The following is a 27,296-nucleotide window of genomic DNA, read 5'->3' on the forward strand; positions in this document are numbered from 1 at the left end:
GAGGGTAGTCTGAGGGAAGCAGGTTCTTGACAATAGTGCCTGGGGCTGGGCTGTTGAGCTCATAGGAGCAGCGGGATGTGACTGTGAGTTTAATAAGGCTTTCGGTGTGGGTGTGTTTTTCTTGGAGGTGCATGCATATTCTGTAATAGTTCAGTATTAGCCAGTTTTGCAGGTTTGCAAACCCACTTGGAGACCACCATATCCATATAACCACTGCCTATTTAGTTGGCTGAGGGTATGAACAGATACACACAAAGTCCAATGCCACCTAACACACACACACCCCTGGCAACACACACACACACAAATAAAGAATGGGGCCAGTTCCAATTCCTCCCCCTCTCTCTCCCCACATCCTTGCACATGGCATTGACATTGGCAGCCCCCCAGTATGTAGTGAGAACTTTGTGAGCCCACAACTTTACCAGCTTCCCCCCCTCCCCCACCTATGATTCCTCTGCTGACTGGAGGAGATCCATTAATACCTCCCTCCCCCCCAACCCCGACCCCCCCCTCCATCCGTCCGTCCGTCTCCAGGGCACCCCACGAACACCCTCCACCGCTTTCCAGATGTTTCAATTAATAAGAAGCCTCTGCATCTCAGCTCCATCCATTCTTCAGCACGCTTACTGGGGTGTCGCTAGACATAGATGGAGAGAGAAAGAATGAACGTATGAATAGAGAGAAGGTGATTTGGAGAGAGAGACAGATGATTTTAATACGGTGGGGAGGTCCGCTGAAGAGAGGAGAAAACCAGAGAAAGAGAGCGACAGGGGGCCCAGGAGGACTTCTCAGGCTAGATTGAGGGGGTGTGAGGAAAAAGGAGAAAAACAGACTCTTTCTTTGAGCTAGAAGAACCAAGCGGGGGGAGGGAACAGAGTTAGTGGTGGTGGTGGTGGGGGGGGTCATATCTGAAAAGTCACCGTGGCACAGAGGGTATCTAACATGAATAGGAAGCTTAATTTGAGAGCATGTCTACTTTTGTGTTGGCCAGACAGGGTATTATAGATGAGATCAGGGAGGCGACATACTTCCACTGTGTGTAAACACAAACAGGGCCTCAAGGGCTGTTCCTGGGTGCAACCAAGAGCTGGAGAGCCTGGAGGGACACTTGAACTCCTCTCTGTCACTTAGATAACTGGCCTCTACATATCTGTTTTTGTGTTGGGCTTATGCAGATTTATAGAGAGGCTACTTGAAGTCCTACGTGCTTGCTAACCGATTTTCAGTGTAATGACATGGTCAATTTTGAGAACTGATGAGATGGCGGAAATTAGCGATAGTCGTGGTCGACTGTATATGAATCATGTACTTGAATTGTTTCCAAGGGTCTTTTAAAGGATCTGCCAAAAATAACTCCCCCATTCTATCGAGACAGTTCTCTTACAACTTGTTAAACCGGCTCCATCTCGTTTCTGACGGTTCCCATGACAATGCCTTTGGGACAGTTTTAGTGCTAGTTGGCTCAGTTGTGGTTGGCCCCCGGGGACCAGAGAGAACACTGGGTAATTATGCAGCGTGTTAAACGAGAGCTTTCTCTGTGCTGGCAAGTGACATGCTGAAGTGCAGGAGAGTGCCCGGTGCTTACGAGGGGCACTGGGGTGGCCTGGGCACATTCCACACATTGTAGCATCTCTTCTCTGCCTGAACCCTCTGCCAGCCAGACCTGGTGTACGGCTGTTTCACTCTCCACTGGAGCCACCAGAACATAAACGCCTCTTGGCAGATCGTCATTTTATCCAGTCGAAAAAGCAGGGAATATGCTTGGACATCGTTTGCTAATTAATATTGTACTGCAATTCAGATCACACACTTATTCAGGGGGTTTTGAATTTGCGTTTTTTATTTTTTTAATAAAGACTCATTCAGATTCTTTCACTCTTAGAGATCATTAGCATCCCCATTTAAACAATTGTCTATTCAGGAACGTGTCTGTTGATGGATATCAGCATTTCCTTATTTGTTTTCAGAGACATATCTGTTGAAAGGACTTTTGTTTTGACAATCCACTGACTGTAGTGTATGTTTGTGTTTCTGCAGTTTGGGCCAAGGTGGACGTGACCATGATGGAGAACATGGAGGTGTCCCTGGGCGACTCAGCAGAAATCCCTTGCCAGTACTCGTTCAGTGACCATGAGAGGCCTGCCATCGTCCTTATCCAGTGGTTTGTGGTGAGTATTGCCTCAGTAGCGAGTAGAGCAGGGCTTTATTGATCCCAGGGGGAAATTGCACAGTACAATTCTGTAACCGTGGGATAGTTGGATATTATACAGATAGGTTACACTGAGAATATTCCAATTTAAATACACACTCTGTTTGATGTATGGTCGTGAACTGACATTTGACCGTGATGATGACTTCAACTACTACAGAAGCTCCAAGGCAGTGGTGGCAAAAGACAGCGTATCTTCTACGGCGACGACAGCCAGCAGATGGTGGACGAGAACACGGGCTACTCCGGGCGCATCACGGTGGCTCAGGACGAGCAGGGCTCCCTGCTGACCATCGAGGACATCAACCTGTCCGACGAGAGGGAGTTTTTCTGCCAGGTCAACGGCATTGCCGCCGGCAACGGAGAGGGCAAGACTTACTTGAGGGTTTTCGGTATGAAAGAGTATTTATCTGTGGACTGATGCCTCTGACGAACTTCCGATCCAAGGGCGACCGCTTTGTTTGAAAGCTTTTGTTCATGTTAAAAAGATTAGATTTCATGTTCTATTCCAGATCCACCAGAGTCTCCAGTGATTGAGGGAGTCCTTGATGGAATCTCTGTGACCAATGACCTGCCTTCAAAGGTAAGTGGTCTTTTAGGCAGTATTTCAGTTAGTATAGTTGTGCTTCAAATACACCCTAAATATGAAGTTAAAGGTACAATAGTTGAGATTTCTTTCAATATTTTCCAGCCAATTATGTACCAACAATCCTGTACAGATTTAGGGGTAATCATTTTATGTTTAAGCCTTAATATTGTGTGTATGTATGTGTGTGTGTGTTCAGGTTGCATCCTGTGAGGCCAGGAATGGCTTTCCCCGACCCAACATCACCTGGTACCGTGACAACATCCCACTTGTTCCAGCACAGGGCTGTGAGTGTGTCTATTTTATAATTGTACATGTCGAACTCTCAAACCAATACACTTAAAACATTTACACAGCCAGTGGTCGATTACAGACTCTTGTGAAAGTGTGAGAATACAATGGCCAACCCTTTACAATTCTGTGAATTCTGTCTAAAGATCAGCCATGCTGAAAGAGTTCTCCCCTCCTCTCACAGTGGTTAAAATAGTGACTCTGGTTACCCGCGAGTCCAATGATTTCTACTCAGTCCAGAGTGAGCTGCAGTACAAAGTGACCAAAGAGGACAAGGACGCCTCATTCTCCTGCGAGGTCAGCTTCCTGGTTCCTGGCAATGTGGAAACAGCCAGGTCCAGGGAAGTCAACATCACTGTGCACTGTAAGTCAGACCGCCATCTTATATTCCATATCCTGTATGTGCTCATGCTAACTAGAGAACATTACAACTCACTATGCTTTCATGTAAGCTGTATTGAGACCTTGCTGCATTTCCAATGACTTACAGCACTTGTGAAACCCAGTACGCGTCATTACCTCAACTGTAGCTGGATTGTGGTTAGTGTGTTACTGTAGCAGCAGAGCAGAGCCAACCCGTTGGCGGAGGACACAGTAACCTTCCACTGACGTACTAGTCAGTAAGTGGCACCCTAAAGCCAGTGGCACAGATGACATTAACGTAATAATCTGCCGAGCCCCAGGCCCCAAAGTCATCAGCTCCCTTGGTGCCAGAGTGAAGTTGCATTTGTTTCAATCAGAACCCCCCAGCCTCTGGCTCCAGGGCTGCGCAGGGTTGCAGTTGCAGTGTTATCTAAATGCATCAACTGTTGTTTGAACCAATTTAGCACATCATAGAGGCCAATGCCAAAACACAATCACTGCGGTTGTCAGCGCTGAGTAAATGACTCGCTTGTAAATCGATGTAGCCTGGTGACTTTACAGAGCGTGAATAAGCCTCCTTGATTTATAACCCCAACCCCCCACCACCACACACTTTTTGTTTCCGTACCCCACCCCCTCCACCCTCACCAGACCCGACAACCGTGGTGGAGCTGTGGAAGGAATCCCCCAGGGCCTGGTCAAAGAGGGGGACACTGTGGAGCTGCGTTGCCAGGGTGATGGCAACCCCCCATCACCCTTAACTTTCATCCGAGAACAAGTAAGAATGGACGCCCCCCCCTCTTCTTTTCTTCTGTGGCCCTCCATTGAGAGGTCCGAGGCGTAAAACCGGCGGGGAGAAAAGCATGACACGGAGTAGACATCTGGAGAATGTTTTTGATATGCAGACCGGGGGGAACTTTTGGAGAAGCTGGTCGGGGAAATGTATGTAGGCCTTGTGAGAGGTTGTCATCTTGTCTGACCCCTCTGCTCTGGCGGAGGTCTTTGGAGCCCTCCAAGGTCTCGGCACGGGAGATTAGATGGTTAAGTCTGACTGGGATAGCTCTGATTCCCATGTCTCCTACACAATGCTTATGTTCAGCTGTCATCGGTGCTGTAGCAAATAACTCAGCTAGCTCCCTAATTGGTAGGTCAGGCCCGGAGGAGAGCGGATGAAGGCTGACCGAACGATTTAGATCATGAGGAAGGTCACCAACAACCTCCCAGGGGTAGTGTGGTGGCATCCACAGCTTTTAAGGACGTTCACCAAAGACGTGGTCATTGCTTAAGCTTTTGCCGGCTTCTGTGACAGCAAAAAGTAACCCTCACCCTAATGAGCATACTTCCTTGTATACCCTGGTTGCAACAAAAAAACAACAGTTTTGGTGGCTGGTACTGCTGGTACTGCTGGTACTGCTGGTGCTGCTGGTACTGCTGGGGGGGGGTACTGCTGGTACTGCTGGTGCTGCTGGTGCTGCTGGTGCTGCTGGTGCTGCTGGTACTGCTGGTACTGCTGGTACTGCAGATGTAATGAAGTGCTTCTGGTTCCTCCAGGGTCTTGATGAGGTGTTGGATGTCACTGATGACGTGCTGGTGCTGAGTGGGGTGACGCGTGCAGACAGCGGGGTGTACAAGTGTCAAACTCTGAACCTGGACTCTGTTTCGGAAGTTTCAGATGACATACAGCTCACGGTCCACTGTGAGTAACACACACACACACACACACTAGACACACATATGCTGCACATTTTCCCAAGACAGTGTACTGTACGTATACCTGCATGCTAAGCGGTGCTGTTCATCTGCAGACCTGGACCCAGCTGTGGTCGTGCCCAAAGACTCTGAGATCATGTATAAAGGAGAGAGCCTGACGGCTACCTGCAACGCCCTGTCCTCCCTGGAGACCTCCACTGTCTGGCTGAAGGTACCCTAGCTTACAAATCACTTTTTTTGTATTACTTAAGCGACTGATGTATGTTTAAAAAAAACCGGGTATCGTATAAGTAATAGATGGAATGTGTTTCATCTGGTTTCTGTTTTGAGCGTGTTGGTTGGTTAGTATTTATGCCCGTGTGTCTGTGTGTGCAGAATGGGCATCAGGTGGGCCTAGGTCACATCCTCCTCCTGCAGGATGCCACCTACGACACGGCGGGGGAGTACGTGTGTGAGGTGACCGTGCCCTCGCTGCCAGGCCTGCACACCACCGGCTCTGTACACATCATCGTCCAGGGTGAGTCACCACCACCACCCAGCCAGCTGCTGAGTGAGTCAGCACCCACGTTACCGCAAGGAGTGACTCGGCGAGACTCGCCGAGTCACCCAGCTCAAGAGAGTCACAGACAGTAACAAGAGAAAGTCAGCTCAACATTGTAGTTCCAGTGACACCAAACCTGACAGTACGTTTGTGTGTGTGTGCCCACCCAGGGGCTCCTCAGGTGAAGGATGCCGACAGGGAGGAGGCGATGGACGAGGCTGTGGGGAAGCTGGTCAACCTGAGCTGTGAGGCCCACGGATTCCCTCTGCCCTCCATCACCTGGCACATCCCTGGCAACCAGGTAAGACTGGGGCCGCCACATGTACTACAGCCTCCTTGGGACTAAGGGTCAGGGGTCACATGTGCACATTCAGTGTTGACCTGGTGAACATTGTAACTGTGCAACAGTTCACGGAGGTGCTCTCCAGGAAGACGGACCACAGCGCTCACAGCGTGGTGTCTTTCAAAGTGACCTCTGACATCATAGCCCTGTGCAACGCCACCAGTGACATGGGCACCGAGATGAAGTCATTCAGCATCAAATCCAGTAAGTCACGCACAGTACACGCCACAGACATACTGTAGATGCATATATATTAAATACGCAGAGTTCCCACTGGCTGTGAATGAATCTTTCCAAATTTGAATGTTTAAACTGAAAACGTTCAGTTTGTGTACAGAAATAAGGAATCGTGAAAGAGGTTGAATGCATAGTTGAATACTTGATACTGGAACTGCTTTTTTTTCTCCATTATCATTTGTATTTGGGTGTTTGAGGAGCTTGTGGGAACCTGCGGCATAAAGGTCATCTACTCATATGGAATACAGTGGAGCACATACGGACCGCCACCAAGCTTTCATGAATCAGGATTTATTTCTGGGTTTATAGCTGGTCTTGACAGCGGCTCATATATTAAGCATTGTTCTGCTTGTTCACAGTTCCAATGGTCACATCAACTGCTCCCTACTCTCCTGGTAAGCCCTTATCAATGGATCCCTGTCTACAATCTATTCACAAATATATCTGTCTCTACGTCTTCTCTAAAACTCTTAATCAATCTTCTGACATCGAGAGTCACTTCTGCTTCTACGACTTTCCATACTCAACGTGAGCAGCAGTCCAGACCATAAGGATCTCTGATATTGCAGTTTGAATAATTCAGGATATTTCATGCGCGCAAAAGAGGTTTTCATGAGGGCTGGAAGACTGGCTCCTCTTACTTGCCTCTGGGCACATTAACAATTCTATTTGAAGGCGAGAGGGGAAAAATCTGACTGAAAGAAAATGAGCGAGACAACACTTAACAACACAGAAAGGCAATCCAGACACCAAATGTTTTTCCAGATAAATATGTCATTACACTGGGTCTTGCATCACGAGAAAGGTTTTGAAGTGGTTGAGTGCCGAGCAAGCATGCTTGTTTACTTATTATGGCAAATGTTAATGTGATGTCTCGCTGTTTTATAGAGTCCTCGCCTCTGAATGTGTCATAAAAAACATACCAAGACTATTGTTTGACTTTTAATGGGGGCTTACTGCCTATTTATATATTGGAGTTTATGGCGTTAGTTGGAAAAATTATCCTTTAATTTCCTCCTTGAGGGATTAAACTCTGTGTCAATGTCACAGGGGAAAACAGGAAATATTTCCCATTTTACTCCGCACTAAAAGCAAAGCAAAAAATTCACTCATTTGGAAAGCATGGGATGTGGCTATCTGTAAAGTGGTGCGTGTCATAAACCATGATATACATTACAACTCTCAGCAACCTACAGGGAACCCACTGGAACACAGAGACCATAACTGGTCGTTACACAGCTATTATGTGCAGAGCTAAACAGATTGACCACATCCACAGTTTTGCAGCGGCAAAGATTCCTTAGAGCAAATGCGTATGCGAGTGCTGATAGACGTTTAAACTCTACAACCTAACTGTCTACAACCTTTCCTTTCTCCTTCAGTGTATTGAAATTGTAATGCTTAACTGGAATGGATTTCTGCTTGTAGTTCCAAGCTGAGAGTCCTAACAAACATTGGATCCCTCTGTTGTCTAGCTGGGTCTCCATCCTGATCCAGGCGGTCAGATCACTGCCTCTTCTGGAAAAACAAATCTACCTCTCTTTTTAACCCTTTCTATCTGCCTCTCTCTCTCTCTTTCTTTCTCTCTCTCTCTCTCTCTCTCTCTCTCTCTCTCTCTCTCTCTCTCTCTCTCTCTCTCTCTCTCTCTCTCTCTCTCTCTCTCTCTCTCTCTCTCTCTCTCTCTCTCTCTCTCTCTCTCTCTCTCTCTCTCTCTCTCTCTCTCTCTCTCTCTCTCTCTCTCTCTCTCTCTCTCTCTCTCTCTCTCTCTCTCTCTCTCTCTCTCTCTCTCTCTCTCTCTCTCTCTCTCTCTCCCTGTCCAGCTGAGGGCAGTGGGGTGATCATCGTGGTCATCATCATCTGCATCCTGTTGCTGGCCATCCTGGTCAGTGTTCTGTACTTCCTCCACAAGAAGGGAAAGATCCCGTGTGGGCGCTCAGGCAAGCAGGAGATGTGAGTAGAACCAGACATGTTGGCCACAGCCTCCGGGAGTGCTACGCTGTTTCACTCAGTTCCTCTCAGTTTCCCTCGTTATCCAGAATCTATGGACATCCGGTTGAGGAGTGTGTCGGTTTTGTCCACAGCACCAAGGAGAACACCACCAAAGATGACATTGTCGTGGAGATGAAGACCGACGCCAAGACTGAGGAGGCCGTCCTGTTGAAGGGCGTCAACGGTGACAAGAAGGGTCCCAGCGACCAGGTAACTATAACTTTTTCAGGCCTCAGTACTCGACAGATGATTAGACTGGTTTATAAACCGCCTCCCGTCTCCTAGTCAAACTGTATTGACATTTGTTGGTATATCTCCTTTTCCTCTTCTCCCAACTCCTCTCCGAATGTGCTTTTCCCTGGAGTAAAGTACATGGACCTGCGGAAGTGACACATGCAGAGGGCCGAGCTCTGACCAGGCCAGCTGAAGATCCGTGTGCGTCCCACCCGTGTCAGCTCAGACGAGCCCAGGCTGGAGGCCGGAACTCGCCTTCACAATCACTTCTCAAACCACCATTCGCTTTTTCCACATTTGTGTTCAGCAGTATTCACCATATCCGGCCAAATCAACACAGAAGCATATACACACACACACACACCCGGCATATTTCCAAGGTGTTTAGTAGAAGCTGGAGGATCTTTTGAATCATTAAGGTTTATTATATTTGTTCAGTTGGGCTCCCCAAAGCCTTCTTTTCTAAGTCTCTCTTTTGCTGTTACCATGGCAACAACGATCATAAACAGTGCATTCTAAACTTTATAAAGTGTATATATTATATATATTTAGTTATTTAAGGTATTTTGACGCGTAACATTTCCACACCCCGTCTAGTAAATGTCATTGGAGCCATTAGCTTTAGCTTTTCATCAGTGTTATCATCCAGACATCTGTTCTTCCCATTCACCTAAGCCCAACTTTCAGAAAGAGCCTGAATTTTTTCTGACTGATTCGTTTTCAACCTTTGAAGCTGCCCCTGTGCTGGCTGCGTCTTGTCAGTGGGAGCAGAGAAAGCTTACTGCCCACATTGCTCCTCACTGTGATGGGGGCAAGCCAGATTTATCTAAATCCCTAAATCTTTCTTAGTCTCTCCGGGAGTAGTCACGCACCACTGAAGAGACAGAATACTCTAGGCTGGATTTTTCCTACATTCGGGTTAAATGTCGGGTTCAAATCTGTTTTCAATAAATGTTCTATGAAAATGTAATCTGGTATTGTTTGCATTGATGCATATCAGGCTGTCTTCACTTGACTCCTTTGTGCTTGAGTAAAACACTGTAGCCCCTCTGGTCCACAGATATCAACATGATAGAATCCTTTATTGTTTGTGTATGACAAATTCCCCATTATAATTGTTTAGATTGCAGCTATGGGAGGTGTACAGATTTGGACATCTTTTGTAGAGCGTGCGAAGTATTGTCAACATCATGTCACTCCCATGCCATCGGACTGCCAAGTTACCCTACTTTAGGGAGATTCGAAGTTTCTACAGCAGGTCAGATGCGTTGGCGTGTGGTTGAGTGGTTCAACTTGTTCTAAAGAACCTCCTGAACACATGGACTGTGTCTCAGTCGTGTAAACTTGCTTCCTCCACTGGTCTCCTGTTTCTCATCTGTGCTTATCTGACTCATCTAACATTGGCTCGAAAAAAAAAGACTGTTGAAAGTCTGTCCGATGCCCAGACAAGGTCAGTTTATACGTGGAGACAAGAAATTGAAATCACTTTGAACGTTTTCATGGAAAATGGAGAACCTAAACTTTGCCAATGGGCCTCAAAATTTCATAGCAAAAATTGTTCTAATTGGTTGAATTATTTTTGTGAACTACTGTCGAGCTCTTGTACTGTCTGTAAATAATCGTAGCATAAGATACTGTTTGTAGCCGTGGCCTTGGATTGTCTCTTTTTGAAACGGCTAACTGTTTTATAATCTGCGGTGCCTGTGGAAATCTGTTGTCTCACTTGGAAAATGTAAGATACACTGAAATTCTTTTTTTCTTTCTGGTTTGTGCCATGTATATCTTTTTGTGTTTGTGGGGGGTTGGGGGGTGACTTAAGGGTATTTTTTGCGTGTGATCTTATTTTGGATGCTTTCAGTACAGGTCGTGGGCAGAGATACTATCAGTGCAAGCTGCCACTCCCTTAGCCCAGTGACCTTGATCATAAACAGAAAGGTTGTATGTTACTGAAAGTATTATTTTGACTTTAAACTTGCATAAAGAGGGATGTAAAACTGTGTGAAGATGGCCAGCAAGGAATCAAGAGGATTAAGTATGGTTGTTGTGTGTAGTAATAGACATCCATTTTGTTCCGCCATACCCCACTGAGTTCAGATAGTGGACTTCTGTGTCTGCAACAAACACTGTCCCGTGAAACAACTGTGTGCCTTTTGTGTTCATTCCAGTTTAGTTGAGATTCGTTCTAGAGTAGTATTGTTGAGCTGATGAAGGCAGTGAAGAGAGTATACGTGTGAAGGTATAGTAGGATTATGTTTGGACCCTCGTTGAATTTAGTGGAACTCATTTGTTTTTGTGTCAACGGTGTCTCGTCACCAAGGGTCAAATGCCACCAACTGCTCAGTAGGTTCAGAAAACCCAAGATTGGAACCTGCCTCCTCCCCCTGCAGCAATCTCTTTGATCGATTGATACACTATCATTTTTGTTTATGGTTTATTTACCGGTAGATAGAAATGTTTGGACCTGCACAGTTGAGCAATGTTTTGTTTTGTTTTTTTGCAAATGTGTGTAAATTAAATGTTTCTTGTGATTTGATGCTTGCATTTTTTATAAGTCTTTTTTTCTGCAAGAAAATAATGCCAAATAAAAAAATGTTCCTTTGGAAATTAAGTGTCTTTCATGTCAACTGTTTTATAAAATATAGAGGAAGATTATTGTATCAGCATCAGGTTATATTGCTAATTCAAACCAGAGAAAAATGTTATTTATTATTGCTGATTCTGTGGGTTCAGTATGGTCCTTATTACAGGCCTAGAATGTAATCTCTAGGGAAGAAAGGGGAGAAGTCTTTTGTAACCATGGTTCTGCAGTCTTGGGGAAGTGAGAAGCACACAGAAGCTCCAGATTTCCACAGAAGCTCACTCTGTGGGAGGAGGGGGTCCAGCACAATAGTCTAGACATGTTGATACAGCAGATTTGCTACATTTGAATGCATTTACTGTTACAGGACTGCAGTCAGTTCTTTTCCAGCATCAATGCAAGTTTCTACATAAACCAGCAGTGTATGAACTATACAGTAAGGTATTGTTTCAATACAGAACACTCATGATAAAATGTTAAAGAAAATATTGTTTATTTGAAATCTTTAATGGCTTAGGCATGAACACATTGCAACATAATGAATGCTGAGTATATTAAAAATCAATAAATAAAATATTTATCTACACATGCAATAACAAGGCAATGGGGGAAATAAACATTTTTTTAGTTAGCAAGTTAGTTTTCCTCCTTATGTAAAGGTTAGGCAAACATTTAATTATACCACATCAATCTTCAAAAAAAGAAAAATTGGCTCTTATCAGAAAGTACCAACTGTGCTACAGTATCCAGAAAATCCCTCAATGAGTCTACCGCAGTAATGTATAGTTAAACAGCGCCTTCTACTGTTGAATCCCATATTCTCACCAGAACAGTGGACATCACATGACCTTGAAAGTACTTTCAACCTTTGTTAGTAAGTCATTCCTACCGAGTTTCAAGTTATTCTCAAACATTTCTTTCTCATGGTGTGGCACTTAAGATCAAGAAATTGCAGTCAATTTACATTAACACTTTCAAAGGAACAGTATCATTGAGTTTACATGAAATAAAAACTATACTTAGATCAAAGGGATATTCTGTACAGAGACCAAAGAAGCATCCATTAATACATATGAATGACACCTGTGTTTAAATGCTTTTGGCTTTGGAATCAATAATTTGTCAAGTTTGTGTCCTCATACAACCTTGGCATATCACTGCACGTTTCAGACTAATGAGTACCTGAGTACATAAGACAGTATCTAAACCCTTGGTGAGCAGGTAGTAGATCTTACATCAACAAATGCTCAACAGTGATAAGCCACATTCTAGGGAATAAGGATTAACAGCAAAGAAAAGACACAGAGTTCAAATATAGATTCACTTACAGAGAGTGGACCAGGGTCGGTTTTTTGAGAACAAGAATAAAAAACATTGTACGAGTATTTTTTCCCAGAGAATAGGCAGCAAAGCAAGTCTACTATGAGGTAGTGCCAATTATGTACTTCATTTCACAAAAATAGTATGAGTGTATGACTTAAAATAGATTGCCTGTCCTTAAAACTGCCCAATGAATATGTTGGAAAATTGATAGCCTGACTAAAGAAAAAAGAAATTACAAAAAGTACAAGCAGCAGTCCAATTGCACAAGAATTAGCACATAGGAAAATTCAGAAAGGGCATGTTAAACTGCCTCTCTTCCTTGTTACGAAATAAGAAGGAAACTCACTTTAAAACTTAATAAACGCTATTCACAGAATAAACAAGTAAGGCGTAATCGTCATACCACTAAGAACGGTGGCAGAAAATGAAAGTATAAAAAAATAACAAATATATGAGAAATGTTGCATGTTAGTTAATCCATCACTGTTAGGCTACTACATCGAATATACACTTACAGTACATTCCAGAAATTACTTGTACATCATTTAGACATTTATTTTATTATCATACATACACAATATCACCATCACTAAACCAGCAACTGAAGCAACCGATGGAGTCTGTTTTACTTTTCAATCTAACTTATGACTACTAATGTGAAATGTATGACATGAAGCCCTGTAATACTGCAATGCAACTTTGAGATTCACATTCATTTAGCGTTTGCACAAAACCACAGAGTCAAATGCTAGTCTCCCACCTGACTTGTCTAGTTAGCTACATACCGTATGCACGACTTGCGTATGCACAAAACTAAGATGGCCGCCTTTACAGGGAGTGTTAAAGACTCAAGTATGCCCATTTGACAATGACGTTTGCTGCAAAATAATTGCGAGTCCCAACCTCTTTCTTTTAAGCCTTTTGCGGCTTAGAGATACAGTAAGCTTTGAAAACACTGCATTCAGAAACAGTGACAAATGCACTAGCCACCCCACAATAAGACCAGAGGCAAGTTAGCAAAGAGGTCAGCAGGCTTGGCCGTACAGAAGCCACACAAAAGCACTCTCCTCCCTCTAAGTTTCAGTATAGCTGTGCTGTCTCTGAGGTGAGTTCCCCTCCCAGCCTTTCCCAACATAAAGCGCTTGGCAACCTCTTTTACAAAAGCACAAGGTAAATGCTATCCATTATGGCACAGTGGGTAGAGAACAGGAAACAGACAAGGAGGCCGCTACGTAAGGATGTGGGCCGTGGAAGGGATGGACACAAACTCTCGGAGGATGTTCTTGGCCGTCTCCAGGTTGTTCTGGGCTATCATCAGGGCCTTCTGGATGTCCTGGAAGGAGTAGCCCTGGCTCATCAGACGCTCGATCTCCCCGTTGATGGGCAGGGCTGGGGCGGGGCCCAGGGACGAGGAGGAGGACGAGGTGGAGGGGCACGGGGAGGGGACAGAGGAGCGTCCTGGAGATGGGCCGCGTGGGACTTCTGGGGTGAGGGGGTGGGGCCGTCGGTCAGAGTTGACTCGTCGAGGGAGAGGCTTGGGGGGTCGCTCGGGTTCCGGGCCTGCTACAAACATAGCTAAGAAGACGAGAGAGAGAGAGAGAGAGAGAGAGAGAGAGAGAGAGAGAGAGAGAGAGAGAGAGAGAGAGAGAGAGAGAGAGAGAGAGAGAGAGAGACGGGGAGAGAGCGAGAGCGCATTAGGGAGAGGGGCTCTGTTTACATCATTTCTACTAGAGTGTGTAGAGTGTGTAGGTGATGTACATACTGGGCTCTATGGGGGGGGCTCCGTCCAGGGCCAGGCAGCTGAAGCTGGAGGAGGAGCCAGTGATGTCAGACAGCGCACGTCTGGCGGGGGCGGGGGGGAGCACGGGTCGGGGGTAGTCGTACTCATACACGTCTTCAGACTCGGCTTCCACCATGGAATGCGGGGGGACTGCGGGGGGCAGGTACAGGTGGTCTGGGGAGAAGGTTCAAAAAATTAAATGGCATAGACTCCCCAGATTTTTGCATTTCGAAATATGTGCAGTGTTTTTGAAAACGGTACTTAAGAAGGATATTCTGATGAGGATGTCAAATACCGTTCGTCAGTTTAAACTATTTACCAACACCTCCCTCGGGAACATGCTGACTTGCTTCATGAAAACATCCCTGCGACCTTAGAAAGAACTTCAGAACCACATTCAGAGACATTTTGCCCGTGGAAGTCTCAAATTCCTCTTTTATCAGTTTTAAGACTGGATCATTTCTAGTCTGGACTTTTCTAAAGTAAGGAGGTGCCTAGACAATAACAACTGATGCCATCATGATACGACACCAAAGGCTATGCTGTTATATAATACAGGCTGGAGATGCTATCAAATAAGCTATAATCTTAAGATACTATCCAATAAGCTCTTAACCAAATCAAACGCAAAAAAAGTCCACAGGTACCTTTGAAAATGTAATACCTAGATGAGGCAAACATATAGTCATCTTCTGTGTTTGTCAGGTATATATATATATACACACACACACGTGTGTGTGTGTACCTGAGTCTGCTGCTTGTGGTGGCAGGGCGTCTGCTGCGCCAGCCTGTGCCTGGATGTTGCACATGGACTCGTACACCTGGGGGTCCTCCCAGTCTCCATCACACACCACAGAACTGCGGGGAGGGACACCAAACCAAAGAGGAAGACAAACAGATCAGTCGAAAAGAGGAAGCGAGCCCAAAAACAGGAAGAGAGAGAGAGCAACCAACAGCCAAACGTGGCTGTGAATCGCCCTCTAGTGGTGTCAGTGGGTAAATCAAAAGCAGAAGGTCTGGCTTCCTGCAGAGACGGGCGTCCTCACCGTGAGTCATGGTGGTTGTTGGTGGTCTGGGGAGGAGGTGGTGGGGGTATGACAGCACCAGCCATTACCCAGGGGGCTCCAGCAGGGAGAGAGGTGGGGCTCATGTACTCGTTCTCCTCGCTCGCCCCAGGCCTGTCACTGCTCGACACCACAGGGGCTGGGTGAGGCCTGGCCACACAGACAGACAGGAAGGGGATTAAGAGACGCTCAGTATGAACGGAATACTAATTAATCAATGGATTAATGTACCACGCAATGCATCACGGGCACCTCAAAAACTCTAGAATCAAAACGATAGAAAAGGCATCCTCTGCAGCCACGTAACATGATGTTTTTGGAATAGGGTTGCCAGGTTTTGAACGGAATAACCCACCGGATAGCGATGGAGTAGACGGCGTTGGCGGCGTTCTGGGCCGGCAGCTTCCCTCGGGCGGCCTCCACGTCGCCGTTGCTCTGCAGCGGGAGCACCTTGGTTGCAGGCCGGGGGATCATGTAGTTGGAGGCCCAGCTGGGCTCGGCGGGGGTGGAGGGGAGGGGCCTCCTCTGGAGCCGAGCCTCGGGGGGGGGCAGAGGGGAGGGGCGCTCGGGGGGCGGGGGAGGGGGGAGTTCTCTCTGGGCGGGGGGCAGAGGGAGAGGCTTGTCTCGGTGGGGCGCCGATATCTGGGGTGGAGCGCGGGTTAATTGTTAGTTGTCATCGTGGTGGTGGCAGTAAACACATGCGCGAGGCGAGCAGTATAATGACAACGAAAGCATGCAGAGAGAAATACACACTTCTCTTCCCAAGCATCGCTTCTGCTTACCTTGGGCGTGGCCCCCTGGCCCAGGGCTCCAGGAGAGCTCGGGGGTCTCGGTTGTACAAGATCCATGCGGGGGGGCACAGGGGGCAGGGGAGTGACTGGGGAGGGGGGCCTCTCCACCTGAACAGACCAAGTACACCACACCAGACTCCAATAAGACATGAGCCATGCGGCAGAGCATTTAGTAGCATAGTCTCTCTAATCATCTGGCCGTACTCCTGATGTAAAAGACACACACACACACACAGCTGGCCTGGGTCCCGTACCTTGGCGCAGGCCAGCCTGCTCATGATGAGGTGGGGGTCCTCCAGACGCTCATCGTCCTCCTCGTCGTTGCCGGGGGAGACGGCTCCGGCAAACTCCGCCCCGTACTGCATCTGGAAGCCTGCGAAGGAGGCCCCGCTGCTGCCGCCGGCTTTGGGGTGGAAGGGGTCCACCACGATGGGCTCGGTCCCTTTGATCTCGCAGCGACAGAACGGGCAGCCCTGGCCCTCCGACTCCTGGGAGACAGAGAGGGGGAGAGAACGAGGGGGAGGGGCACAGGGACGGAGAGAGATGAAGGGGAACAGATAAGACGAACGGATAACAGCAGGGTAGATAAAGAAGAAAAAGAAAAAACACAAATTTAAAGAGACGGAGAGGGGGGGGGGGGGTGAGGGGGGAAGAGAAGGGGTCAGAGAGAGAACATCTGGGCCCGTTCAAGAAAACAGGAAAACAAGAGCCATGGACCAGGAGGGCCTCAGAGAGAGGTGAGTCTACACGTGGAAGAACCAGAGCGATGGTTCAGGAGTGGGGCCTCGGCTCGTCTTACCTGCCAGGCCGTGAGGCAGGAGGTGCACATGAGGTGGCTGCACGGCTCGATCTTCACGTCCTTGTCGTTCTCGGCGCAGATCTTACACAGCTGGAAGGTGGAGCCCATCTCGCAGTAGAGCTCGTACTGCTCCTGTAGGGCGGCGGGGGGAAACGGGTCTGAGAGGAGCGCTGACGATTGTTACGGAGGAGGTGTTTACATGCCACATGTGCAAGATACCACATCAGAATGTAGTCAGGGCAGATTTTGACGTTTGTATATTTTCTTCTCTCAGGGTAGGATTTACTGGCTGTGGCTACGGCTAAAAACAGACTAGTATGTAATTCAAAAGAGTTACTCAGGTCTCAACATAGCCTGTGTGTGTAGGTATGTGTGTCTGCCTGTCTGACCTGGGTGACTTTGATGTGGTCCTGTGGTGAGGGCTCACACAGTCCTGTTAGGTCCGGGTTCTGAGCTCTCCCATCTGGGAACAGGTAGCTGGAGGGGGAGCAGCACACCCAACACACTCAACACGACAGGCCCAACATCTCACCACAGCTGAAAGGATTTCACTCCGGAATCCACTGCAAAAGGCAGTACATGTGCAAGGCCTCGTCTAAAACAAGAACCTCAGAAAATCACCTAGACTCAAAACATGTCATTTTCGCTGGTCTGTAGTCTACCAAAGGACTGTGGGATAGCCTTGATTGCGACAAGTGCAGGTGAAGCTTTCAGACACAGCCCCCGGTCTTACGCAGGAGCTCGTCTCAGCGCACGCGTACTCACAATCCCTCCCTGTAGCCGTCGATGAGAGCCTGGAACAGAGGCTTGTTGTGGGGGATGGTCTGCAGGATGTTGCCGTCCGCTGTGACGTAGCCGATGGCCCACTGGCCCAGCCTGGTGCAGCTCAGTCTGAAGATGTAGCTGGAGACAAGGTCGACGCAAAGTCATCGGACTGAAATCTCCCGTGGAATCTACTGGCGCATTGGCTTTTGTGTGTTCATGTTTGCGTTTTCATTGTGTGCGCGTGTGTTTGTGTGTGAGCGTGTGTGTGTATGTGTGTCTCACCTGCCAGGCTTGTGGATGAACCTCTGTAATCTGGCCTTGACCTCATCGTAGGTGAGGAAGGCCATGTACCCTGGGTGGGTGACTGCTAGACTGTTCCAGTTCCGCAGGAGAGACGACCACGGCTGTGACACACACACACACACACACACACACATTATTACTACTCTTTACGTGACATGTAACTATCTTGTTATCAACCACAATTCTCTTTCTTGGTTGCTGGAAAACTCACAAAGCAGTCTGTTCTCATCCTCTGTCATTCTAAGAATCACCCACAACCAGGCCAATTAGTCATATTACGACTGAGATCAATCTAAGGCTTATGCAAGTAATGAAATACCCAAAGGCCTTGATGATAGTTGGCCTGGTTCCCAGTGGGGTGCTAGAGCCAGGATGGAACAGTGTGTTATTCACAGAAAGCTGAGCACTATGACAAGCTATGTGGTTAAAACATCCGCAGGCAAATATGCCCCACTTCAATTTACATTGCTAATTTGAGGAAGGTAATTTGGGTTTCATTCTTCCTCATTCGGAGGTTAGGTCCGGCCAAGGCTTGTGGACTCTTTAGAGAACTCTTGTCAAAGGCAAACATTTGGCATTGTCCAACAGAGGCCCTACAGGGCCTGCCACACCCTACCTAATAACAGAGAGATATCTCTACCTTCGTACTCACAACATACTCTTATGGGCTTAAATGGAATAAAAAAGTTCCAACATTCAAATTAACCACCCACACAGTGGTGTATACGAACCGACTCCTTCCTTTACTCTTTCCTTCACTGACGCACCATTTTGTAAAAGTTCAACCTAAAGTGAACTTTAGCATGGCAATTTGAGGTCTGTGTACATTAAGACTTCCAGAAAGGAAAATAGGACATTTCAAGTTACAGCCCTAGACTGCTTCACAGAAAGCATACTGGCAACTGTTATCAGATAAACAAATAAGCTATACAGATGAACACTAGCAAAAAAAGAAATAAACTCCCACGGATTTTATGGTTTGTATATGTAGGTATCTGCTGTCACCATGAGCAGGGTATAATGTTCCTTTAGTTTCACTCACAGGAGCTTCAGGAGCAGCAGTCATATTTACATTTAGTCATTTTCATTTTTCATATGAAGATGAAGTCTGATAGACTTCTCAGAACATCTTGGTGTCTACTCTGTACACTGTAGTGAGCAGCACATAAAACCATGTTTAGGTTTGGAGCCAGTACCTGGAAGAGCCTGGTGAAGATGTCAAACTCAAAGACGGAGATGTAGTCGTTGCAGGTGAGGTCGATGGTGGATTTCAGGGCCATGGCCTCCAGCCCAGAGCTGATGGGGTGGAACTCATGGAGCGCCTGGCGGAATGTTCTCCACGGGACTATGGTTCTACAGAGTACAGGAGGGTTGGTTGACACTCTTTCAATGATACAGATTTTTATGTTTTCTTGGGTTTATATTTTTCTTGTCTTCGATGTAGGCGTCATTGCATCTACATGCTAATGGTCCAACTCTAACAACTGGATACACTTATAAGGCAGGGTTATTCTGCTCCAGCTGTTGCTTCATGGGCAATAGGAAACTCACTTGTCAGCAAAAGACCTCCTCCAGAACTCTGCAGCGTCGGCTTTGGTGATTCTGAAATTGTCCCCCTGGAAGAGACCGTTGGGAAAGATGGCTTTCAGTTCAGCCAGCATGTGGCTGAAGATCAGAGACAGCTTGGTCAGGTTTCGCCTGGAAAGGAGAGAAGATGAACATCGTGTCAGTGACTCAGATAACCATCATCGTCATCCACCACCACTTCTCCCAGAGATCTGTGGGACCTGTTAGGTCTTGAATGATGTTCCCCTAAGTCAGCAGTCTTGCATAGAAAGGACAGCTTAGGGCCATCTGCTGTGCCACAAAGGGTCACAAAGTTATGACATAATTATAGCATGTATCTAAAAGTAAATGAACATTGCGTGTCAGTGTGGGCTGACTGTTGGAGCGGCATGTCTAAATTTCACTACATTCCGTCAACCACATTTGCTTTTCATTCAGAGATGAATTACATACACAGATTAAGGAAATTCCATCCTATGAACTAACCTCACCAACGAACAGACAGCCAGACAACAAATAAGTGAGTGTGTAGTGATGTACCCTACGTGTAACAGAAGTGGGTCTATGTCTAATGCTTATACAATGGAGTTGGAGTTTCCCAACTCCAAAATAATTGATACAAGGTGCTTCAACTCTAGAAAAATCAACTGAAATGTCAATAGGATTCTCCTTGTCCTCAAGAACAATTAAGGAACTAGATGAAATGGAATACAGAGCCATTTAATTAGGTCAATACAAATATTGACGTAGGCTAGACAATCTGTGTGCGAGTGCGGAGGAACACAGATTAAAATCATTGCTTCACTAAAGAAAAACAGGATGGGTTTTTAGCTTACGGAGAGGGTTTGAGAGAGAATGAGGAAGCAGAGCCTTCTTCTACACTTTAGAGCATCAGTTACTCATTCTTTCCTCCTCATCAAACTTTCCTTTGTATCACATGAGCCACAGAAGTTAGACACAAGAGCTTGTTTCTTATTTTCTAGTGCTTTTGAGAACATAGGTATAAGCGTGTTTTAGGGATATTGTGATATTAGGGTGTTATTTAAGTGTACTTTGTGTAGGCGGCTTAACGCATGGGAACATGTGTGAGGTGTAAAGTGGAGTTCTTAGAAGTCTTATCTATGCAAATTTGTAGCCACAAAAATGATTGCAGAAACTGATAAGATCGCATCTTCAACTACAGTCTCGGGGGGGAGTGTTCCTGTTCGGAAGCCCTACGAAGCCATACAGAGAAGCTAAGAACTGCCAAGATACACAGAATCTTATCAGAGCCCCTTCAACATACACACACACTTCATGTACACGTTTGTTGTTCTTGGTGCCCATTCTTGCACACTTGCAGCTTCCCACTCTCCATGTTTACCTGGGCTGGGAGTTCTCCTCGTACATGCGTTCCTTGGCCTCCTTGAACAGGCTCATAGTCTGCTTGATCTTATTGGTCAGGTTCTCCATCACGACCCGGAAGTACTCGTTCTCCCCCAGGGTCTCCATCTTGCCCTCGTAGCGGGAGAGGATGGTGCGCAGGTGCTGGTAGGTGTCTGGCAGCAGGTCCAGGATGTAGGGAGGACTGTTCTTCAGAGCCACTTTTGGGTTCTGGCACAGACGCACCACCTGTGTGGAAAATCAAGGTTGAAATGAGGTCAGAACAACCTGGAACAGGCTAGAACATTGGGTAGACTGCTGTTTATATCTTGTTGGCTCCTAAGGGATTGCACAATGGGTTTGCAATCTGAGGGTGAGAAAATCTTACGTTCATGTACTACCATAGAAGACCGTTTTGATATTTAGCACCTTGGTCGACATCCCTCAGTTATTTCCTGGTGTTCCATTACAGAAAAAGAACACCTTGTTCAACTGTCAAATTAACAATGAGACACACAAAAACTTTGCCCCTTTTTTGCTCTGTTAAATTGCTGCACCAGTCCACACTTGACCGGTGGGGATCTCATTCTATTATGACTGTAACTGTTATCTGCTCCTGGCATCCTCTAATCCCTGCTCTCCTCTCTCTGTCCCCCCCACACACACACACATCCCTTGTGGTGTGGGGGGTTTGAGTTGTCAGCACCTGCCTGGTCGTCGGTCAGCCAACGCTGGACCTGGTCGCGAGTCTCCCGGTCCTGTCCTACATCTATAAAGTTGAACAATGGATTTTGGTGTTTTAAAAAACCACCGACACTGTATGACTATGTTTAGCCTGTGTTCTGCTGCTCTCTCTCACCAACCATCTCTGGAGGAGGGGATCCCTCTCTGAATTGCTCCTCCCAAGGTTTCTTCCATTTTTCTCCTGTTGAGAGTTTTTTGGGAGTTTTTCCTTGTCTTCCTTGAGGGTTTAGGTTGGTTGAGGGGCAGTTCTATGGGCATATGTGAAGCCCTCTGTGACATGCTTGCGTGTAAAAAGGGCTATACAAATAAATTTGATTTGATTTGAATAATGTCTACAATTAAACAAACTGTGCCACAGAAACCATTGTAGGTCTCAAGGGAACCCATCTACAAAACTAGTGACTATAACATCGGTCAGAATAAACAGTGAAGAATCAGTCAGGACAGATACTAGCCAACATAAAAGGTCTGTGAGTCAATATGCCTATGAGTGAGCTGGTCATCTACAGCTTACTGAAGCATTGAGAGTTCACATTGTGCCTGACTGCTTGTGGCCATGCCAATTATTTACAGTCTGGTTGATGTTTGTAATTCAGATGTCTCATTCAAACAGGCTCAACCAAAGGGCATCTTTTCTAAGAGAGTAAGAATAGGACACCGAAAAGGTGGAATATGAAAAAAAGAAATTAAACATAAGCCACTGTTTTAGGGGGATTCAAAGAGACAAAATGTGGAGGTTATAAAATACCCGACACAACTACGTACAGTAATCACATTACAAAATACAGGAAACGAAATAAAACCCGTATCTGATACTTATTAGGCAACTTCCATAGCAAGTCAAATTAAACTGTTGTCAGTATCGAAATAAGCATTTAACACAGTTGACTAAGCAGGGCTCAAATAACCCATCTACATTAGGTAGGCTACATGGTCTTCGGCTGTGTAATATTTAATGACTTCACATTGGGGGGTAAATGCGAAAATGCTTCCAGTTCTCCTGATCAATATCCACTCCACAGCTAGAAACACAGACAATGTCAACCATTTATTCTTGGAAAGTAATACCTTATCCATAAGTTTCCAGCATTTTTCCACCATTTTCTTGTCTACGACCGCAGGCTGATGAGGCTGGAGGGGTTGATGATGGGGCTGAAAGGCATCCTTCATCAACCCGATGAGACCGGCGCCCCTTCTCGGATTTCCTGCCATGCTTTTGTCGCCGGCCGGGGGAGAGCCCCGGGGCTTGGAGGCCGTCAATGAATGATAATTCTGGACACGTATTTACAGACAAATGCCGTCTTTGCAAATTTCCGTTTGTAAATACAGCGACGAATTGCCACACAAACCTTGCAAACGAGCAGGCTAGAAGAAAGAGAGGCAGTTGAGATTGGTCTGCTGTAGAGAATTTTTAAAGAGCCCTTGTCCGCCCTCTCCTTTCGTTGGAAAAGACAAGCGATTGCATAGCTCAACCTCCTCTTGGTTGTGCAGTGTCTGTCCCCGTCTGTTATCTTTGGAGACGAGCTCAGATGAATACAAGGGCACACGCAAGTATGCGTGGACGAATAGATAAGAAACCCGCCTTATCTCTCAAAGCTAATACGCGGTCAATTTTTTTCGAACATTAGAACATGAACGATGTATTTGTCTGTTTTCTTCCCATTTTCAGCTTTTTTCTACTACTGTTCCGCCTGTACAGCAAATTAGGTAACTTCCGGTTTCCTCATTTGTCAAATTAAAAGCCCTGAACAAATGCTTTATTTATAGTTAAGCTGGATGCTCTATTAGTTGATTTACCATGATTAACAATAATCAAAAAGCAATACCGAGTAAAACAAAGAAAACACAAAATTATGTCACTTTATAACTTTATTGAATACAGATGCTTGACAAAATGCTGTTAACCCATCTACGAATTACTGTAGCTTAGTAGCTAGCAATGTTTGCCAGTGCCAATTTGCGCATTGACAACTTACTGGCACCCTATCCGGATACTTCTTCCTTATTTTCTCCCCCTCTGACCTCCTTTTCTCAAATGGGTGCTCCTCTTTGTAAAGAAATGTCATCGTTTTACAGATTTATAACACCTCAAAAACCAGTTCTCTGAATAATATTGGAGAAATGTGTCACAGTCACGTTGGTTGGCTAGATACAGCATACGTTGTGAGAGCCAAACTGTGACATCAGGAAGTGTTTTGTCCATCAAGTCCACTACGGCCCAAAGACCAGTTTAGACTACACATTTTGTCAAGTTTACATTGTAACAATATTTGTAGGAGTTGTTCTGTGTATATTTTGTGCGTGACCTATCATTTTTATTCTTTCCTTTATCAGACTCCCAGAAGAAAACACTGGTCCATCTCCTCTACAGCAAGCCCACATGAAGCAGTGCAGTAATACTCATCAAGTAGTAACCATCAAAAAGAAATACCAAATGAAACACAAAATGATAACTTTATTGAGAGCAACATTTAGTCAAGCATCTGTGATATAAAGAAAAAAAAGTCTGAGGAAAGGGTGGTGTGTAACTGCTGACGTCATAAGTGTGTATGTCTACATGATCTCTGTGTAGTGAGAGAGAGAGAGAGAGAGAGAGAGAGAGAGAGAGAGAGAGAGAGAGAGAGAGAGAGAGAGAGAGAGAATGAGTGTGTGTAAGGGTGGTGTGTAACAGATGATTTCATAAGTGTGTATGTCTACATGATCTCTGTGTAGTGAGAGAGAGAGAGAGAGAGAGAGAGAGAGAGAGAGAAAGAGAGTGAATGTGTGTGTGTGTGTGTGTAAGGGTGTTGTGTAACTGATGACATCATAAGTGTGTATGTCTACATGATCTCAGTGTAGTGAAAGAGAGAGAGAAAGAGCATGAGTATGCATGCATGATGTTTGTTAAACATCTGAACAACTGCCGCATATGAGTTTGCGCGACAGCCACAGGAGAAACCTGTCAATCATAAGAAAAAACATAAAATGTAATCTGCCATACCAGTATGCATTCTCTCATCCTTACACTGAGTGTACTGATGTCTCTACCCACATTCTACTACCCCCTTCATTTAGCCTTTCTGATATCTGCCCTCACCTCTTTCCCACATTTTTATTTTTCTTCTCCTTCAAGTCGTTTTTGGACTCGTCCTCTTGCTTTTTCTCACTGACTTCCTCCACAGTCAGTGGTTGGACGTACGACATCGCTTTGGCCTTCTTTCCCCCTTTGCCAGTTGTGTCTTCCGTCATATCCTGAAAGCAGAACACATGCTTACATGGACGAATCACTCAATGGCAATGAACGAATGAAATCATGGTTCTTTTCAAGCCTCATTCGTTATCATTGTGCATATTGTGATTTATGCTTTAACAGTGTCATCATATATTTGCCTGTGATGATAATGACTCACCTGTTGGAACTCTTCCAATCCTCATTGGAGCAGCTTCTTTGCATCAGTGCTCAAGTGGGTGATTGGTGCCAGACGAGAGTAGTGTAAATACCCCACAGCAGGCCGAGTCTCAGGCCTGCTAGGAGTCACAACCCCAACGGTGACAAGGTTGAGGGGAGTCAAAGCCCGGGGAACCTGCTGGTTGAAGAGGAGGGCCTTGGGAGTAGGAGGAGTCAGAGGGGGTGAGTCCATGGCGTCCTCAATGGAGAAGGGGACCACAGGAGTGATCTCTGTCTCAGATAGATCCTGGGGAGACAAGAGAAGACATAACCTTTTGGCATGTGGGACCCGGGATCTTTCCATGGCTCTTTAGGATGATAATCAACAAACTTAATCAGGATATTGTCATTCTACACCTTGAATCAAACAATAGCTGAATCAATGAATCAGTACAGTCTCTGTACTGATTTAGTTACAAAGCGCTGGATGGTGGACCTTTGGTGTTGAACTACACACCTCAAGTGGTTCCATCCTCTCAGTGAGGGCCCTGCAGGCCATGTGCAGCCTCTCAACCTCTCTGTACCACTTCTCCATGTACACATCACTTTGATCAGCTTGGTAGGAGCACATGGAGCGGTACAGGGCTCCGTATTCTTTTATGATCCGTTCAAACTTGTCGTTCCGGATCTTCTGGAGCCTTCTCTCCCTGAACTCGCTGACGTATCGTTTCAGGGCTGGACCCGCCTGGCCAATTAATTGACCTTTTGTCACACACACACCAGGCGTTTATCCTGAAGTGGATTCTCCTGGTGCTCACGGTCCTCATCAGACTGTGAGTGAGATGGTAACATATTGTTCACACAGTCTATCTTAAAAATGTAATGTACCTTGATGCTTTTGATGCACAAACTGACCAGAAAATCTGTCTCGCTGACTGAATGTAGAGAGGTCATCATAATATTCACATTCATTAAATTATCTTCAAACGTCCAAAACTATACTATAACAGCAGGTTATTATTGTTATTTCGCTCATTTGCGCCACACGTTGTCATGTAGTAAATCTTTTATTTTGAAATCCATACAAAGCAGTACTTAGCTGGGACTACATTCTTTCCTGTCTGTAATTGTAGTAGTGTAGGTACGCTCCTCTCTCCTTTCCGCTGGCAAGCTAACCTCTTGTCAGTGTAGTTACTTAAACATGAACGCACCTCCGGCATTCGAGTCATTTTTGTTGTTCGAAGGAGAAAAGAAGTAAGTTACAGACATTATTTTTCATAAGCAAGCTCGTGTTTCCCTCCAAAACATTTTAGCTTCGTGCATGCCAGCATGGACCTGACCAGCTAACCACTGGCTCAGCTAGCTGCCCCAGTCCAAGCACCTCGTTGTGTTTATTTATTGTGGCTCAACCTGTCACACTATGTGTTGCTAGCTATAACCCCCGTGTGTGTTTTGTTTAACAGAATTACTATTACAAAGGACACAAAAGTTCCCAATGCCTGCCTTTTCACGTTGAACAAAGAAGATCATACACTGGGGAACATCATCAGATCGTAAGTATAGCCTACTCTCTGCCCTTTAGGGTTTCCGGACACTTCTCTAACTCAAGTCCTAACTATATGTCACTCCCCCAACAGACAACTGCTGAAAGACCCCCAGGTGCTCTTTGCTGGCTATAAAGTTCCTCATCCTCTGGAGCACAAGATTGTTATACGTGTTCAGACCACTCCAGACTACAGTCCTCAGGAAGCTTTCACCAATGCCATCACCGATCTGATCAGTGAGCTGTCTCTGCTGGAGGAGAGGTTTAGGGTGAGTGCAGGAGAGCAAGTGAATCAAGTTGTGATTTGTGTTGTTGTAGACTGAAGAGAGGAAATGAGTCTCACCATCTATATGTTCACTTCTCACAAATTTTGTGCAGACTATTCACTTCTTGAAAACACCTTACAGATATCAGACAGTTTGCTTTCTTATGTTGTTATGTTATTGTGTTTCAGGTTGCTATCAAGGACAAGCAGGAAGGGATTGAATGAAGACTATTGCCATCACTACATGAAGACTCCTTATCATGAATGTTTACTTTTTTTGTAGAACCTGAATGCTCTTGATAAAAGGATTTAGCTTTGGGACTAACTATAGCCACCATGCATTTCTAAACAAATTCACTTTCCCTAAGTTTTTTTAACATTATTCATATTTTGTGAAACGTTTTTTTTTGTCATCTTGTGTTTCAATAAATGAAGCTTGTGATGTATCTTTCTAAATGGCATGATGTTGGGTAATGACATAAGAGCACACTTTGTCCATGAAGGGCTTGGTTTTCCTTCCTCCGGGAAACTGGGTGGGAT

The 27,296-nt window shown here is 45.7% G+C and overlaps 3 protein-coding genes across 3 annotated transcripts in view; 2 read left to right on the forward strand and 1 right to left on the reverse strand.

Annotated features, from left to right (window-relative positions):
* Window positions 1-11,114, forward strand: part of LOC136963051 (cell surface glycoprotein MUC18-like) — a 31,158-nt gene extending 20,044 nt beyond the window's left edge. Inside the window, 16 exon segments of the mRNA XM_067257041.1 lie at window positions 2,041-2,171; window positions 2,373-2,604; window positions 2,725-2,795; window positions 2,998-3,085; window positions 3,274-3,453; window positions 4,104-4,133; window positions 4,136-4,230; window positions 5,004-5,148; window positions 5,258-5,373; window positions 5,538-5,679; window positions 5,874-6,004; window positions 6,112-6,250; window positions 6,643-6,678; window positions 8,104-8,233; window positions 8,365-8,482; window positions 8,642-11,114. Of these exon segments, the coding sequence (XP_067113142.1) occupies window positions 2,041-2,171; window positions 2,373-2,604; window positions 2,725-2,795; window positions 2,998-3,085; window positions 3,274-3,453; window positions 4,104-4,133; window positions 4,136-4,230; window positions 5,004-5,148; window positions 5,258-5,373; window positions 5,538-5,679; window positions 5,874-6,004; window positions 6,112-6,250; window positions 6,643-6,678; window positions 8,104-8,233; window positions 8,365-8,482; window positions 8,642-8,662 (1,805 nt within the window). The 3' untranslated portion in view covers window positions 8,663-11,114.
* A 452-nt stretch (window positions 11,115-11,566) lies between these two features.
* Window positions 11,567-23,266, reverse strand: LOC136963394 (E3 ubiquitin-protein ligase CBL-like). Its single transcript, XM_067257517.1, has 15 exons — window positions 22,650-23,266; window positions 20,839-21,086; window positions 19,461-19,607; window positions 19,106-19,262; window positions 17,889-18,010; window positions 17,607-17,744; window positions 17,231-17,318; window positions 16,842-16,973; window positions 16,297-16,530; window positions 16,034-16,150; window positions 15,607-15,893; window positions 15,234-15,401; window positions 14,933-15,045; window positions 14,170-14,361; window positions 11,567-13,982 (listed from the first exon to the last, which is right to left on the reverse strand). Exons 1-15 carry the CDS (start codon window positions 22,791-22,793, stop codon window positions 13,636-13,638), a joined length of 2,634 nt encoding a protein of 877 aa, XP_067113618.1. The 5' UTR covers window positions 22,794-23,266; the 3' UTR covers window positions 11,567-13,635.
* A 2,805-nt stretch (window positions 23,267-26,071) lies between these two features.
* polr2j (RNA polymerase II subunit J) lies at window positions 26,072-27,207 on the forward strand. The gene is made up of 4 exons (XM_067257413.1): window positions 26,072-26,202; window positions 26,412-26,501; window positions 26,586-26,760; window positions 26,946-27,207. The coding sequence occupies exons 1-4, from the start codon at window positions 26,150-26,152 to the stop codon at window positions 26,979-26,981; spliced, it is 354 nt and encodes a 117-aa protein (XP_067113514.1). The 5' UTR covers window positions 26,072-26,149; the 3' UTR covers window positions 26,982-27,207.
* Window positions 27,208-27,296: the final 89 nt, after the last annotated feature.

Source organism: Osmerus mordax, chromosome 19 (genome assembly GCF_038355195.1).
Source record: "Osmerus mordax isolate fOsmMor3 chromosome 19, fOsmMor3.pri, whole genome shotgun sequence".
In the NCBI taxonomy this organism is placed as follows: domain Eukaryota; kingdom Metazoa; phylum Chordata; class Actinopteri; order Osmeriformes; family Osmeridae; genus Osmerus; species Osmerus mordax.